Source organism: Macadamia integrifolia, chromosome 9, assembly GCF_013358625.1.
Source record: "Macadamia integrifolia cultivar HAES 741 chromosome 9, SCU_Mint_v3, whole genome shotgun sequence".
Taxonomy (NCBI): domain Eukaryota; kingdom Viridiplantae; phylum Streptophyta; class Magnoliopsida; order Proteales; family Proteaceae; genus Macadamia; species Macadamia integrifolia.
The window spans coordinates 19,473,963-19,488,875 of NC_056565.1; the positions used below are offsets into that span (position 1 = coordinate 19,473,963).

Consider the following 14,913-nt stretch of genomic DNA (forward strand, 5'->3'; position numbering starts at 1 on the left):
AGAGAGAGATTGAGGAAGCTGTCAGCAACGTGTTGCTGGGGTGGTGGTGGTGGTGGTATGGGCCAAGTTGGAAATATCAAAGGATAGTACCACACGTGTAGTTTCCTTAAACGTTGGGTACCTCAGCTTGCCCATAAATAAATGCTACACTTACGAGGCCAGAACCCAGGGAAACTAGAAAAATTCTTCATTTAATCCCAAGGGTAATCAAGTTGGAAAGGACCTTTGCCTCAGTAAATGTGTGGTTATGAGTTCGACTCCTAATACCTCCTTGGGGCATGGGTGTTACACAAAAGAGTGTAGTTCTCTTCATTGTTTTCAGTTGAACGTTTCTAATTTAACCCTAGTATGACATGGTCCTATGGTTGTGGGTCTAGTATGGCCCGTGGGACTAGTCAGGTCTTCAGATACCCATGTTTAACAGGAAAAAAAATTCTTCATTTTATATGTTAATATTTAGCAGATCTTTTTGATATTAGATATTTCTAGTCAGCCAAAATTTATTTCTAAAACATGAAACTGAAATAATGGTATGGAGGCCAAAGGTGGGTTTCTTAGGGTCCGTTTGAAAACGTTTCTGTCGTTTCTGTTTTAAGAAATGGCAGAAACATAAATTTTCGTTTCTAGAAATAGAAACGAAATTGAAGGTATTTGATAAGTCATGTTTCTAGAAGTCGATAGTAACCAGCGAAAGAATGGCCACGAGTCTTTTCCATAAATAGGTAGAAATTTCTATTTCTATTTCTGAAAACAAATGAAATGAAACAGTTTTATCAAACGTTTTTTATTCCATTTCTCTAGCAACGGTAGAAACACGTTTCTTAAAACGTTATCAAACGGGACCTTAATGTTGTGTGGGTTTTACCCGAAACTGGGAACATCTCTTACTTGCCTTTCGTTTGCACTTTTCTTCCATGAACCTTGAACGTTGGCTTATGTGAGGAAAACATTTTAGTTACTAAGACTAAGCTGCCGTTGTTGATTGTCATGCTCTGATTTTTTTTTTTTTTTTTTGCAGAAAATTCTGTTTCTAGTATTCTAGAAATTAGATTTTTGGATTCAGATTTGGAAGATCCAGTGATTATGTATGTCTTATATGAGCATCCATGCCCTCCTTTTTCCATTTTAACTCAGGGATGCATTACTGGAACCATAATCTTGTTTTGGAGCAAGGGTACAAATTCTCACATCCTAAGATTTGATGAAGAATTATTCTTCATATATCTTCTCCCACCCATAATCTTCAATGCTGGGTAAGCACAACCACTAAGAAATTGCATATTATACATACGCAGAGCCCAAGTTTTTCTTGTTGTGAATAGTATGCTTATTTGAACTCGTCTATCCACAGATTTCAGGTTAAGAAGAAGCAGTTCTTCCGTAACTTTATAACTATCATGCTATTTGGAGTGGTTGGTGTTTTTATTTCTTCAGCCATCATAACAGCTGGTAATCTTGAAGCTATGAATTACTTCTCTCTGAATTCCTTGAGAAATATGAGGTTCATTTAGTATTGTTAGTCAAGACCTCATTGCCATACGGCACCACCATTAACCACCCCCCCCCCCAAAAAAAAAATATAAATAAATAAATAAATTGCCCTATTATATTTGGTTCTAAACCTTCACTTGTTACTCAATATCTAGGCAGCTGGTGGCTGTTTGCAAAAATTGGCTTTTCTGGCCTCCTTGCACCGGAGTATCTTGGTGTGGCCCTAGTAATTTCGTATCTTACCTGAGTATGTTATATTGCAATTTACAATAAGTGCTCCATATGTTATCTGACGAATCTCTCTTCGGTTGCAAACTTGCAATTGAATTTTTTGTTATTTGGATTTAGGAATTGGAACAATATTCTCATCAACTGATACTGTCTGTACGCTACAGGTTGTGTGGACCATCTTACTTGCCTCTGGTTTCAAGTTTTATTTAATTATTTCAAGTTGCTTTCAAGTCTGAGTGTGTAATAATGTATTAAATTCACATGTAATGTAGGTCTTGAATCAAGATGAGACTCCTCTACTTTATAGCCTAGTTTTTGGGGAAGGAGTGGTGAATGATGCTACCTCAGTTGTTCTCTTCAATGCTGTCCGGAAACTAGATGTTTCTAAACTTGATGTTTGGGTGGCAGTTTTTGTACTTGGAGACTTCCTCTACCTATTTTTATCAAGCACTGTCCTCGGAGTTGCTGTAAGCACAGATTCTTGTTCTCCTCTCTTGTCTCTCTCTGCCCATCCATACCATGCACAATGACACACTGATATGTGATATGTATGTGTTGCATGTTTAATGATTATGACCTCTCAAACTATTACATGGATGTTGTGCAATTGGTCACATGCTCAATGAGTTCAATTCTCTTAAGTTTTGGGCCATCCTTTTTGGCAAAACTATAACCCAAAAATGAGATCCCTATGGCAAATCGATACACTTTTTCCATAGCATGTGCCTGTACACACTCAATTCTATATGGCTTTTCATTTTTTATGGGCAGGGGATGATTACCCTCCTGAAATTTTTGGATTTAATATGTGGTACATCTATATGGCGCATAATATTACATAGTAAGTGTATTAGTGTTTATATCAAGGGAAAAATCTTTTACATCACCACCAGGGAACACATCTGAGGACAAATCGCTAATGCGAGGCTACTTCTGTCATGTGATGAGCTGATCTGATAATTGGGTCGCCTGAAGGTGAAATTTTGTGCTGAATCTCAAATATGACCAGTCATGTATTGAATTTTCTCCTTGTAATTTCAGTTACCGAACTAGAGAGGGCTGATCTAGCTGTACTGACAATAGATTAGGGACCATATGGACTGGCCATTTGTCAAATCATTAAGACTATTCTTAAACATAGAGCCCACCATTTCCTGAACAAACTCTCTACAATGTCCATCAAAGAATTTTCCTCACATGTAAAATCTGTTTTGGTGAATATAAATTATTATTTAACAGATAGAGTATTCTTTAGGTAGCTGTTGTACTGATTCACAGTGCACAATTCTAATAATTCAATATCATATATTTTTCCTTGATTCAAATGACAAAAATATTTTAACCCAATCGAGGAGATATTTTGGCGTAGTTCATGATATTGGATTTTCCTAAATTCCTAAGAGATTGGTCTCTTTGGAAGACCGAGAATGTACCAACGACAATCTTTAAGAGGAAAATCGTGGTTGGCATTAGATGTGAGCTGGTGCATCTTATCTAGAGGAGTGACAGCATGGCCCTCGAGGGCATACCAATATTGTGGTGCCCTTGTGATCTGGTTAGAAAAAAAGAGCAACCCAGTGTACGAGGCTCCTGCTACTACAAGGTCTAGGAGGGGCAAGTGTATGAAGCCTTGTGATCTAGTTCTTACTGCAAAATATTGTGTTACAAAGTGTGGTAGTGGTAAAGCCAGAACTTTACCCCTTTGCTCCACCGAAAGTGGATCGAATTTCCCTTACGGTTGCTACTGCACCTTTTTCAGATGGTGAACCAGATAACACAATGAGTAGATCATTCAATTAATTCTGTAACATGAAAGTTCCATGTCCGAAAGTTACTGCTTTTCATGGCAAGGTGACTCCTGGAATTTTGTTTTATTAGATGCAGTTGTCAACTAAAATGTCTGTGTGGAAATTGTCTTAATTTATCTTAGTTATACTTAGAATTATGAAGATTAAATATTTGATTGGGAAGGGACTGAGATTTCATAATGGGAGGATCTCCTGCCAGGTATATATTTCTTAGTATTTCTCTTTTGTTGTTGACTTTTTTGTTATATTCTTGTAGACCGGACTATTGACTGCATATGCTCTTAAATCCTTATACTTTGGTAGGTAAGTGATTTATATGAAGTGCTTCCTGAAAATTTATTTATTTAGCTTTCTGTTACAACAATTGATTGTCATATTGTGTAAGAGACCTCCCAGATTCATACTGTATACTTGTTTCAGGCATTCAACTGATCGTGAAATCGCTCTAATGGGTCTAATGGCGTATCTGTCCTACATGCTCGCTGAGGTAATACTTGATGATTGCTGAATGAATGAAATTTTTATTTCCAGTCCATAACGTGTTTGATGAATGTGTCCTTTATAATGTTTTCATTATCAAATGCATCCTTTATACATTGCCCTAAGTTGTGTGTATTGTCAGTCATGCATTTGTTAACTGGGTTTTCGTTTTTGTGCAGCTGCTACAACTTAGTGGGATTCTTACAGTCTTCTTCTGCGGGATTGTGATGTCACATTATGCGTGGTATAATGTGACTGAAAATTCAAGAATCACAACCAGGCAAGTACGAACAGATTTTGTGGCATCTAGGAACTTCTATAATTCTAGATTAGCTTTGTGAATTATGACTTCGTTGAGCTATTTTTTGTACTATTTGGTGAATCTTAGCTGCTGGATTGTGACGCTTTTATCATGGGTCTTTGTTTCAATGGCTGGAATTTATTCTATAAATTAAATAAAAAATGGGCTGATGATACATCAAAACCCCTCTTTCATTTTCAGGCACCTGTTTGCAACAATGTCGTTCATTGCAGAAACTTTCATCTTTCTTTATGTGGGAACGGATGCTCTTGACATTGAGAAATGGAAAATGAGCAAGACAAGGTACAAATTTGATTTCTATAGATTGAAATCTTATCCAATTAGGATCATCTTTCTGCACCATCTTATGGTTCAAGTGTCCAACCCCTATACTTGTGTTATATGTATTAATCTGCTCTTGGTAGTTCATCGGTCTATGACATGATGAACAGTGGAGATACTTATTTCATCTTTGAACAGAGTCCTCACTTTATTTTAATACATGTGCATTCTTGGGATAAGATAATTAAAATCTACTTCATGCTTTCAACCTGGTAAATGTTACACACAGAATTTTGTACATGTAAAATATTATCCAAAGATCTAAATACTTTTCCTTTCAATTTGATATTCTTTATTTCAGCTTCAAGACATCAATGGGTATATGTTGTATGATAATATTTCTGATATTGCTTGGACGTGCTGCATTTGTGTTTCCTCTGTCTGCTTTGTCTAATTATACGAGTAGAAGTGCCGAGAGAACACCAATTACATTCAAACACCAGGTACTGATATCTATCTTCATTCATTGAGAACCATTATGCACAATTATTGCGTAACTGAAATACAATTTGATGGAAGACATTTTCTTACTCGGTTGGTGATTTGCTGGTAGAGTGCAGGCACCTAAGAGGTCATGGGTTTGACTCTCCTGTCTTCACCTTGTGCCATAAGGCACCCACCCCCACTTCGTTTAGTTAAAGTCCCATTGGGCAGTAGAACCACAACCCCCACCCCACCCAAAAAAAAAAAACAAAAAACAATTTGATAGATAGAATCATTTAACTATGCGATCTATATTCTGTGTAGATTATAATTTGGTGGGCTGGGCTTATGAGAGGAGCTGTCTCTATTGCTCTGGCTTACAGTCAGGTGAGTGCATATGTGGGATGAAGTGATTGATTGAAAATATGATCTACTAAACGGTTAATTGTGTTGTTTGTCATCTTGGCCTATAAGTTCACATTCTCAGGCGTTACATGGAATCCAGTTCATGCTACAATGGTAACCAACACTGTCATTGTTGTTCTCTTCACTACACTGGTAAGAATGTGATCCTGGAAGGTTTCTTTTTCTCATTCCATAATTTTAACTATGATTTGGTTCTGGGTAAATTGGATCTTCCATCCTAATTTCAGTTTCTTACAAGACTGAAAGTTGTACTGCAGGTGTTTGGCATTTTGACAAAACCACTTATAAATGTACTGCTTCCTCATCATGCAATGGGAAACCATCACCATCAAGATCCAGATTCCCACTATGATGAGCTCAAGTTTCCTTTGCACAACTTTGAAGAATCTGCCACGTCCGATATCCTCAGTGCACAGAGTAGCTTCTCCATGTTAATAGAAAGGCCTGTATACACCATACACTTCTATTGGCGGAAGTTTGACAATGCCTTCATGAGACCAATATTTGGTGGGCCTAGCTGATGATACAAAGACAGGTTTCTGTAATCAGTGCATTCTGTAGAGTTCTTTCACAACTTAGTCAAATCCATTTTCACTTTGTAGAAACAGTGGTAGCTGTAATTAGTGATGTTAGAGGTCAAGAAGAGATCTGTGTGGTGGATGTCTTGAAGTGTATATAAGAAGTGGACATTGACAGCTTCTTAAGACTTACCAGCCTTAAGATACGTTCATTACCCTTTCTTTTTTTTCCTAACAATATTGTCCGTTTTCGCAGGTAGGTGGGTTATCGCAAGGTTTTAAAAACACCTTGCATGTTAAGGTGACTGCCACTTATATCGACTTTCTGTGACTGAAGAACTTACGTCGGTGGCTCAACAAAAAAACCAACAGACCCCAACCCCCCAAACAAATTGAAAACTCTAGGCGGAACCATTGTTCCTCTCCAATGACTTTCAGCATGTTACATCATTTTTAAGCTATTTTGGACAAATTTCATGCGTTAATTGTTGGTGTAAGATGTCTTGTATTTCGTCATTTAATCTAGGGAGAACTGGTGTAGGTGTCCTGAACTCCTGATAGAACAGAACCAGCGGTGTAATCTTATTTTCCATTGATAGTGAAATAGAATCTCATCTTACTGAGGATGTAGGTAATTTTGTCAAAACTTGTAAACCTATGTGTATTGTTCTTATTTTTTCATTATCTTCTGTTTCGTTTTTAGGGTTGAGATTCTAATGATTAATAAAGAATTTCAAAAAGTGCTGGACGATTTCTGAAATTTACCATTTGTGTTTTTTTGCATGTAAATAGGTTAGCAAATATGCAAAGTCGCTGTCTTGCTAAGTGGGCTTCATGGTATGCTTTCTTCAACATGGGGTCATGGAAGTACTCCTGCTTTGCAAAGGACCTACCACGTACCAATTGTAACTTTATTCCCCCCCAAGTGGATGAATAAAATCTCTCTCACAGCTGTTTGCACCCAAAAAAAATTATAAAGTTGGGCTTGTTGGCCTTCCCCTAATTGGTCTCTGACTATAGGCTTTAGCTGAAAACCAAATACAACTCTTCTGCTATTCAGTATCACTTATTACCCATCAGAGAAAAAGATAGATTAATTATCTACAAATAAGCAGTTCCAACTTTATAGATCCTTGGCTTGTTGATCTTGCATGGAGAAGCTATACTTTGTCTTTTTGTCATGTTCTTCCCTTTCTTTGGTGAAAAAAAAATGTTCTTTTCTTCCCTCTTTACAAGATCTATATATTTCATTTATCTGTCATTAGTTTTCTATTGACTTGAGTGGCATCTAAACTCATTAGTTTCCTGCACTCAACCATTCCAAAAATGTTCTCAATTTCCTTCATGAAGAAGGCACAAACCACCACCCCATTCATCTCTAGACCAATAGAACCATATCATCTGAAACCCAGAAACAATACTTTGCTCCAAGTGGCTCCTGCATCTTTTTATTTCCTTCCAACTCTATCAACCCAAAATTTGAGACAGAGGAGCTTTGTTACCAAGAGCACTACTGGGTCCTCACTGGTGCGATGTGGCCGCGACAACTTAGCATCTGGAGAAGATGATCACAGGGCTCTAGAAACAGTCCTCAAGCTTTATAAAGCCATTAAGAATAGAAACCTTCGTGAACTGTCTGATGTCATTGGAGATGAATGCAGATGTGTCTGTAATTTCGTTTCCTTCCTTCATTTGTTCCACGGAAAAGAGGTAATTCTTGACTGAATTATAAGGTTAAAACTTAGTCCATGTTTGGTATACATTGGTCAATAATGCATTCAAAGAAATCATACCAAACACAATCTTTAATGATTCAAAACGCTTTCAATTAAAGTGAATGAACAACAAAACTATACTCTGAAAGCTTTTCTAATCATAAGTAAATGTCTTTAAACTAGAACTGCGTTTGGTACAATTTTTTGGAATGCATTATCGAACTAGAATGCATGCCAAAAGCTAGCACTAGAAATATTTGATGGTGATCTTAGACGTGTGTTTACTGTGAATGATTTTCTAGCAAGTCTTGGAGTTCTTCTCTTTTCTACTGGGATCATTGGGGAAGAATGTAGAAATCATTGTGAAACCCACAGTGCATGACGGACTAACTGTTGGTGTCCAATGGAAACTAGGTTGGCCTCCTTCCTTAAGTCTTCAACTCCTTTCACATCTTCTCTAGCTTCTTCTTCTTCATGGTCTCTTTGCAGAATGGAAGACCATACAAATTCCTTTGGGGAAGGGTATCAGCTTCCACACCATGCATGTCTACCAAGGGAAGGTGCTGATAAAGTAAGACAACCCATCAATTTATTGTAATTGTAAATGTTTGGTTGGCAAGAAAACATAAAAGTAATGATACCATTTTTTTTCTTGGATAAAAAGACAAAAGTAATGATGACAGTAATGAGTTTGTATCTTTTTCTTTCCTTTTTCTATTCTTTTCTTTGCTTGCGAGCCAAACATACCCTTAAGATAGTTTTAAGCACGTTATAACAGATTGTAATACAGGAGCATTGAGATGTTTATGGAACCACTCCTCAATATTGAACCCTTTCGGTTGGTGAGATTCCCTCTTCTCTTCTCTTTTCTTCCAAGTCAAATCCTTTAGGGGACTCTCATAAATAACTAATCATGTGATGTTAATTGTAATTATTATTTTGTTTTGCAGAAACTGATGGGATTTGTGATGTCTTTCTTGGATATAATTGGGCCCAATGCCATAATCAAGGGAAAGGAGAGGAAACTTTTATACATTACTCTGGGGTCTCTGGTCATTTTTGCCCTGTTAGCCCTTTTTAGGCGACCTTGTTTTTGAGCCCTGTTGTCTGGCCATGTTCTAGCCCTATTAGTCTTCTTCTTCTTCTTCTTTGTCTCATGATAGATCTAATGGAGCTCAAATTTTAGGGACAGGTAGACCTGAAGGTCTCAAGCTTAAGTGTAAAGTCTTAATCCAAACAAAGTTTGTTAAGTGGCAAAATAGAGCTTTGAAAATAAGATCATTGTGGAAGTTTGCGAAACACAATAATTGTTAGAACACCAAAATTGGGTATGAACATACATGGAATGCAGACCAATATATGAGAATGTCTTTGATTGAATTAGATTTTGAAAATGATTGTGTGACTAATCCAAAACATCTAATAGGTATCCAACAGTTAGAATTACTGCTACATTATTATTATTCTACATGGTATAATGCAATAGATTACATTAATAAGCTTATCAAGGCTGAACCATTCAAATGAGTTTTTCCCCATTTATATGATATGGCATAGGGATCGCTACGTCACTAAAGTGCAATTTCCCACCAAATGAGAGGGTGGAAAAACAATTTTTAATGGGGAGAGAGAATGTGGGGTTCACCGGTGGAATGTTAGAGGATGTGTGCAAGAATTTGCACACTAGCATCATGGCAATTTTTTTACCATATGATATACATATATATATATATATATATATATGAGAAAAAGATCCATACTCATAGAGACAGTAAATTTTTTTTGGATGGTTTCTCTAAAAAAAAAAATGTGGGCCCCACCTTTTTTTTTTTTTTTTTTTGCAATGTGGTATCTATGTGGATTGATGCCTTTTTCAAGATAATAAATGGTTGCAGTGTACAATTTCCTTCTCATGCTAACAGTGTGAGAAACCCTCTCCCTATCCTAAACCCTATATAAGGAGATGGTTTCCTAAGTTGTCAACATGAGAAGGAAACTGTACATTGTCACCAATTAGTAGCTTGAAAAGGCATCAAGCCATGTAGATCCCATATTTTCAATATATAAAAATATGTACAAAATACTATTTTACCCTTCATCCATATCAATCCTTTCATATCGTATCTACCAAAAATGGGATTGGTCAAGACCAATTCCAATCTAATCCAACCGACCTAACCGATCCTATCACATTCCTCAATCCATGCTCCCCACAGTTTGCATTAGGTTAGAAAGTCTTACTTTTTAATTCATCATTCATATATTTTTTTTCTTTTTGGTAAACATCATTCATCAATAAATACGCATACAATTACACTAATCACTACTTATATAATATAGAGCATACATGATTATATAATGCGCTATATGATTGGACAAAGTTTTACTACATCGGTGGCTGAACGATGAACTGGTTCAGATGTGACCCCTTGTCACCCCATTGTCTGTGATTGTGATGCACCATCCGAATTCCATTGACCGTGGCCTCAGGTAAACTCCATCCAATATTATTTATAACAATTTAAAATAAAGTAAGGGATGAGACCCATAGTGGTCATCTTTGGTGAAAGAAATGAGAAAGTAATCACATTTCACACAGCTTGAAATGTGGCAAAGCAGGGATGCCATCAAGTCCCTTATCTTGGGCGTATATAGTATACCCTTTAGCGGTGGTTTCCCCATAGACGGGTGGGTTGTCTTCTGAACACAACTCCTTGATTGGCCCATAAACCCTTGTGTCTGATTGAACACCTGTGGTGAAGAAACATGCCACTGAGAGTCTTGGGCCTATGTTGTGAGACAGAACTCGATGTTCGATGCTCTTAAATCTATCATTAGATATGATCTGCCACAATAATAACCACAATTAATGCATGAGGCCCAGTTTATAGTTTGAAAATTGATCAAGAGGTTTACTGAGAAATTAAAAGGCTTGACTTGTAGTTGTGGGGTGACTATGAGCCTACGGAACTAATCAGACTGAAGGTTTGGATACCCCTTTAGAAAAAAAAAAAAAGACTTGACTTGCCTGCAGAAGATCACCAATGTTGATGATGAGAGATCCAGGGATGGGAGAAACATCAACCCATTGGTCCTGATGAAGAATTTGGAGTCCACCCATTTGATCTTGAAGAAGGATAGTGAGGAAACCAACGTCGGAGTGCTTAGTAATGCCAAGAGTCAGTTCAGGCTGAGGGCATGCAGGATAGTAGTGAGTGAGAAGTGAATGACCTTCTGCACAACCCATGTCTATTAAGTGTTTGTGGCTTAGCCCCAGAGCCTCCGACAGCAACTCAAACAAACTAATCCCCAACCTCTTTACTTGTATTGAGTATTCCATCAATATATCTCTGCCAATGCCAATAATTACACATACCATTTTGAATATCAACTCACATATAATATATATTGGAAAAATGGTTTTTGTGGGGAAGGTTCGGCTCTTCTTCAATTTATTAGGCATTCAATTAGTGAATTAGGAGGGCCTCGGACACACATTCCCATACATGGTCGTATATCCCCAAGTTCTTCTAGTCATTGGATCATTAGTTGGGTGCCCAATTAATTGGAGATGATCTTTTTCTTGGATGTGACCATGCCAAACACATGGGATCCGAAATAATCACCCACCCTCCATGAAATGGCAAAATGACACCTCAGGGGTATAAATTTAGTCCTGACAATCCGAACCCGCCTTGAACCCGAACAGGGCCTGGGCTAAGTTTTCTAACCCTGAGGGTGTGTTAGGGTTGAAAAAAACTAACCTCAACCTTGGCTCAACCCTGCTTATGTAATATATAAATATATATATATATATATATATATATTTTTTGTTTTTACTTCCTAATTATAATATATACATTATAAATATAATATATTATAATGTTACATGCATACACACTCACTGTTTAAATTTAAAAAAAACCCTATACATAACATATTATAAAGTATAAACCCATCACCCACTTTTGATTTTAAAAATCCATTGGAATGATGTCTCATTTGGCATAGATATGTTAAGAGAAAAAAAAAAAAAAAGATAAGAACCCGTCGCCTTGAGAGCAGGTAAGGGTTGATTTTTTGCAGACCCTAGCTGGGTTGGGCTTGGGTTTCTTAAAACCTGGCCCTGTTTCACCCCAAATCGGGATCCACGGTAGAGCGACAAGGAGTGTAGCGTAGATCCAACAACTAGGAATGCTCAAACACGTAGCTCAAGGCATTTTTGGTCGTTGAATATTTGCTACATGCCTTGTCGCACTACAAAGGATCTCAATCTATTTCACCACTACCTCTGGTAGTGCTTCCTTACACGTTCCCAGTCACCCTTGTGCACATGTAGGGTCACGCTCCCTCACAGGAAACTCTTCCCATATGTATGGTCTAATTGGTTGATCAAATTATACATCATGATTAAAGAGATGATCAAAATATAAACAAATATAACAGAATCAAGAGCTTTATGAGATGATCAAACTAAACACAAGTATTATCGGAATCAAATGATTTAATGGCTGATCAAACTATAAGAGTAACTATTAAACAAAGGTATTACCTGCAAACGAGAGGCAGTTCTTGAGGGTCTAGAGGTTGAGGACCCATTTGGCAATACATGCTATCTCTCCAATTGGCAGCAGGGGTGGTGAAGAGATCAAAGTTGCTGTTGTAGACGACCTTGTTGTTGAAGATATCGCGACTGTACCATTGTTTCTTGATCTCCGTGTCTTGCTCATAGAACCTTCGAACCCCTTCCAGTGTTTCCTCCAATACACTCTGAGGGATCCCATGATTCACCACCAAGAAGAAACCCCATGTCTTAGATGCTTCCTTGATTTTCTCTACTACTTCCTTCCTTCGACTTCGAGTTGATGTTGGGTCTTCATCGACGGTGATGACCTCCTGCAGGTCTATGACCGGAATCGTCAGATTGGTTTGCCGGGGGCGCTGATCAAGGGAGCCCAGATGAGAGGGAAGGCCATGGAGGGCTTCGGGTGGTTGGAAGAAGATACAAGGAAGCTTAACCACCCCGGCATCGACAAGACCCTTCACGCCTGCTTTAGTTTCATCGAATTCCCTCAGCTCTTTTATTCGGTCATAACTAAGAGTTGGAACTTCGTCAGCGCCGGAGACGACAACCATTTTCTTCTTCTTTGGTGGGTTTCGAATACGACTTTTTGAAGAGCAGATGGAACTAACTCACTAGTCTGTTCGGCTCTGTGGAGTGGTGAAGTGAATAAATACAGCTTCTCTCATTACTTGATCACTACACCTTTATTAGAAACAGCGACAAAAAAGGATATGAAGGGGATAGGAATTTGGTGAGACTCTGACCATTTGGTTTTTTAGGTAGGAACTATGATCATTTAGGCTCCGTTTGTTTTAATGTAAAATTTTACATGAACAAATTTTACTTAAGGTTTATTTTCGAAGAGGTAAAATGTGATCTCCCAATGTGCATTTAAAGATATGCTCACTGTAAAGAGATTAGTAGGGCCCGTTTGATAACGTATCAAGAAACGCATTTCTACCGTTTCTGTTTCCAGAAACTACAGAAACGGAGCAAAAAACATTTGATAAAACTGTTCCGTTTCACTTATTTTAAAAATAGAAATAGAAATAGAAATTTTTACTTATTTATAATTCAAGAAACGACCCAGGCGAAACAAGTTCAATTTGTTTCACCGTTTCTAGAAACGACTTGTAGCAATTCTTTCACTGGTTACCATCGACTTCTAAAAACATGACTCATCAAACACCTTCAATTCCGTTTCTGTTTCTAGAAACGGAAATTTATGTTTCTGTCGTTTCTTGAAATAGAAACGGCAGAAACGTTATCAAACGGGCCCTTAGTATCGACTATATATATTTCGATGAAATTCCTCACAGAAAACCCACCATTCAAGCATACATTCACACCTACAATGAATTTAAGCCTCCCAAGTAGTAGATTTTTTTTTTTTTTTTTCCCTAAGAAAAATTAGTAAAGTGATGAAAGAGAGACGGTTTGATCATTTAGGCTATGACTTTGTTTGGTTGGGTTGCTCGATTGAAACAAAAGATAATATATTTAGAAACCTAGATCAAATTCCAAGCATGAAAGTCATAGAAATTCTATACTATGCCATACATTTCCACAAAGAAATTGACTAGTGAGAAATCAGAGTCGAAGAATAAGAGCCAGCAACTCAGAAACTGAGAAACCCAGAAACCTGAATATTGGACGACAAAGTGTCGGAGCCAAGTGGGGTCACCGGACTTGGCACCGGCGACTCAGCCAAGTGGGTTTGGGTTTTGATTTGTTGGGGTGAGTAAGGTGGGCTTCGAATCAAAGTAAGGCCGAGCTTGATTTCGAGCTTTCTCATGTTCTATCTCCTCTCTTGAAGCTTGAAAGCTGATCGTCAAGGCGCTACGATGTCACTAGAAAGTGACAATCTTGAAGAGAATCTCGCTGTGGAAATGTTATTGGAAGCTTTTGTTGCAAATCGTCGCTGGCACCAGTGACTTTCTGCACGAGCTCTCTAAAGGTGTGAGTGTCTGCTTGAACGAAGGTTGTTGATGTCGTCCTGACTACAAACCCATCGTCTCTCCCATTGCGGAAGATAGATGCCCTCGCGTCATTTTTTTTTTTTTTTTTTCTTTCTCGATTTTATCGAGCATTATTTTATGAGCTGTTTTCCGGTCCTTTTGGACATAAAATTTGTTGGCCTCTTTTCCGGTGAATGTGTACATTTTGGTAAAATTTTACCAAAAGAAAAATTTCCAAAAGACAAAACAAACAAGGGAAAATATAAGTACAGTAAAATTTGTATTACCGATTGTTTTACGTCGAAACAAATGGAGCCTTAGAAGAAAATGAGTTCGGTGAATCTTCACGTGAGTGAAGTGAGAGTCTCAAATTCAGCCATTCAAGTACACTCAGACATTGGCATCTGTTAAGGTCTTGATGGAATAAAAAATTGCTGTTGAGATCGGTTCAGGTTCACAAAACAATCTTTTACGTCCTTGGTTTGTGGATTTGAAATTTACTTTCTATCTCTTTATTTAAGAGATTCTAAATCCATGGACCAATGCCGTACGAGAACAATCTTGTATGATGAATCTATTCCAAATTCTTTGATGTTATACTCCTTTTCAAATATTCTGAAAAAGAAATAAAAAAAGATTCCAATAAAAATGAAAGG

The 14,913-nt window shown here is 37.6% G+C and overlaps 3 protein-coding genes across 6 annotated transcripts in view; 2 read left to right on the plus strand and 1 right to left on the minus strand.

The window, feature by feature from the left end:
- The window catches only part of LOC122089325 (sodium/hydrogen exchanger 4-like), a 7,992-nt gene extending 740 nt beyond the window's left edge, over positions 1 to 7,252 (plus strand). Inside the window, exons 2-17 of one of the 4 annotated variants that reach the window (XR_006143300.1) lie at positions 1,135 to 1,253; positions 1,352 to 1,449; positions 1,647 to 1,706; positions 1,840 to 1,886; positions 1,995 to 2,189; positions 3,787 to 3,833; positions 3,951 to 4,017; positions 4,190 to 4,290; positions 4,513 to 4,614; positions 4,955 to 5,096; positions 5,401 to 5,463; positions 5,551 to 5,634; positions 5,760 to 6,037; positions 6,277 to 6,321; positions 6,562 to 6,651; positions 6,813 to 7,252. Coding sequence is in view for 1 of the 4 variants with exons in the window: in XM_042658970.1 (XP_042514904.1) it covers positions 1,135 to 1,253; positions 1,352 to 1,449; positions 1,647 to 1,706; positions 1,840 to 1,886; positions 1,995 to 2,189; positions 3,787 to 3,833; positions 3,951 to 4,017; positions 4,190 to 4,290; positions 4,513 to 4,614; positions 4,955 to 5,096; positions 5,401 to 5,463; positions 5,551 to 5,634; positions 5,760 to 6,023 (1,389 nt within the window). In the remaining 3 variants the exon portion in view is untranslated. Of the gene's footprint in view, positions 1 to 1,134; positions 1,254 to 1,351; positions 1,450 to 1,646; positions 1,707 to 1,839; positions 1,887 to 1,994; positions 2,190 to 3,786; positions 3,834 to 3,950; positions 4,018 to 4,189; positions 4,291 to 4,512; positions 4,615 to 4,954; positions 5,097 to 5,400; positions 5,464 to 5,550; positions 5,635 to 5,759; positions 6,233 to 6,276; positions 6,652 to 6,812 lie in introns of those variants that run through there. The other 3 variants (XR_006143299.1, XR_006143301.1, XM_042658970.1) reach the window with 3 other exon arrangements.
- Positions 7,253 to 7,336: 84 nt separating this feature from the next.
- LOC122089328 lies at positions 7,337 to 9,034 on the plus strand. Its single transcript, XM_042658972.1, has 5 exons — positions 7,337 to 7,730; positions 8,038 to 8,149; positions 8,225 to 8,306; positions 8,526 to 8,577; positions 8,686 to 9,034. Exons 1-5 carry the CDS (start codon positions 7,347 to 7,349, stop codon positions 8,830 to 8,832), a joined length of 777 nt encoding a protein of 258 aa, XP_042514906.1. The 5' UTR covers positions 7,337 to 7,346; the 3' UTR covers positions 8,833 to 9,034.
- A 973-nt stretch (positions 9,035 to 10,007) lies between these two features.
- Positions 10,008 to 13,015, minus strand: LOC122089327 (1-aminocyclopropane-1-carboxylate oxidase homolog 1-like). Its single transcript, XM_042658971.1, has 3 exons — positions 12,288 to 13,015; positions 10,764 to 11,085; positions 10,008 to 10,580 (listed from the first exon to the last, which is right to left on the minus strand). Exons 1-3 carry the CDS (start codon positions 12,869 to 12,871, stop codon positions 10,320 to 10,322), a joined length of 1,167 nt encoding a protein of 388 aa, XP_042514905.1. The 5' UTR covers positions 12,872 to 13,015; the 3' UTR covers positions 10,008 to 10,319.
- Positions 13,016 to 14,913: the final 1,898 nt, after the last annotated feature.

Excerpts from the sequence above, each read along its gene's own strand:
- LOC122089328 (XM_042658972.1), top strand. The coding sequence starts at position 7,347 with ATGTTCTCAATTTCCTTCATGAAGAAGGCACAAACCACCACCCCATTC. Across the intron at positions 7,731-8,037 it reads ATTTGTTCCACGGAAAAGAG|CAAGTCTTGGAGTTCTTCTC; the intron begins GTAATTCTTGAC and ends ATGATTTTCTAG. Across the intron at positions 8,307-8,525 it reads CAAGGGAAGGTGCTGATAAA|GAGCATTGAGATGTTTATGG; the intron begins GTAAGACAACCC and ends ATTGTAATACAG.
- LOC122089327 (XM_042658971.1), bottom strand. The coding sequence starts at position 12,871 with ATGGTTGTCGTCTCCGGCGCTGACGAAGTTCCAACTCTTAGTTATGAC. Across the intron at positions 11,086-12,287 it reads GAACTGCCTCTCGTTTGCAG|AGATATATTGATGGAATACT; the intron begins GTAATACCTTTG and ends TGGCATTGGCAG. Across the intron at positions 10,581-10,763 it reads ACATTGGTGATCTTCTGCAG|ATCATATCTAATGATAGATT; the intron begins GCAAGTCAAGTC and ends TTATTGTGGCAG.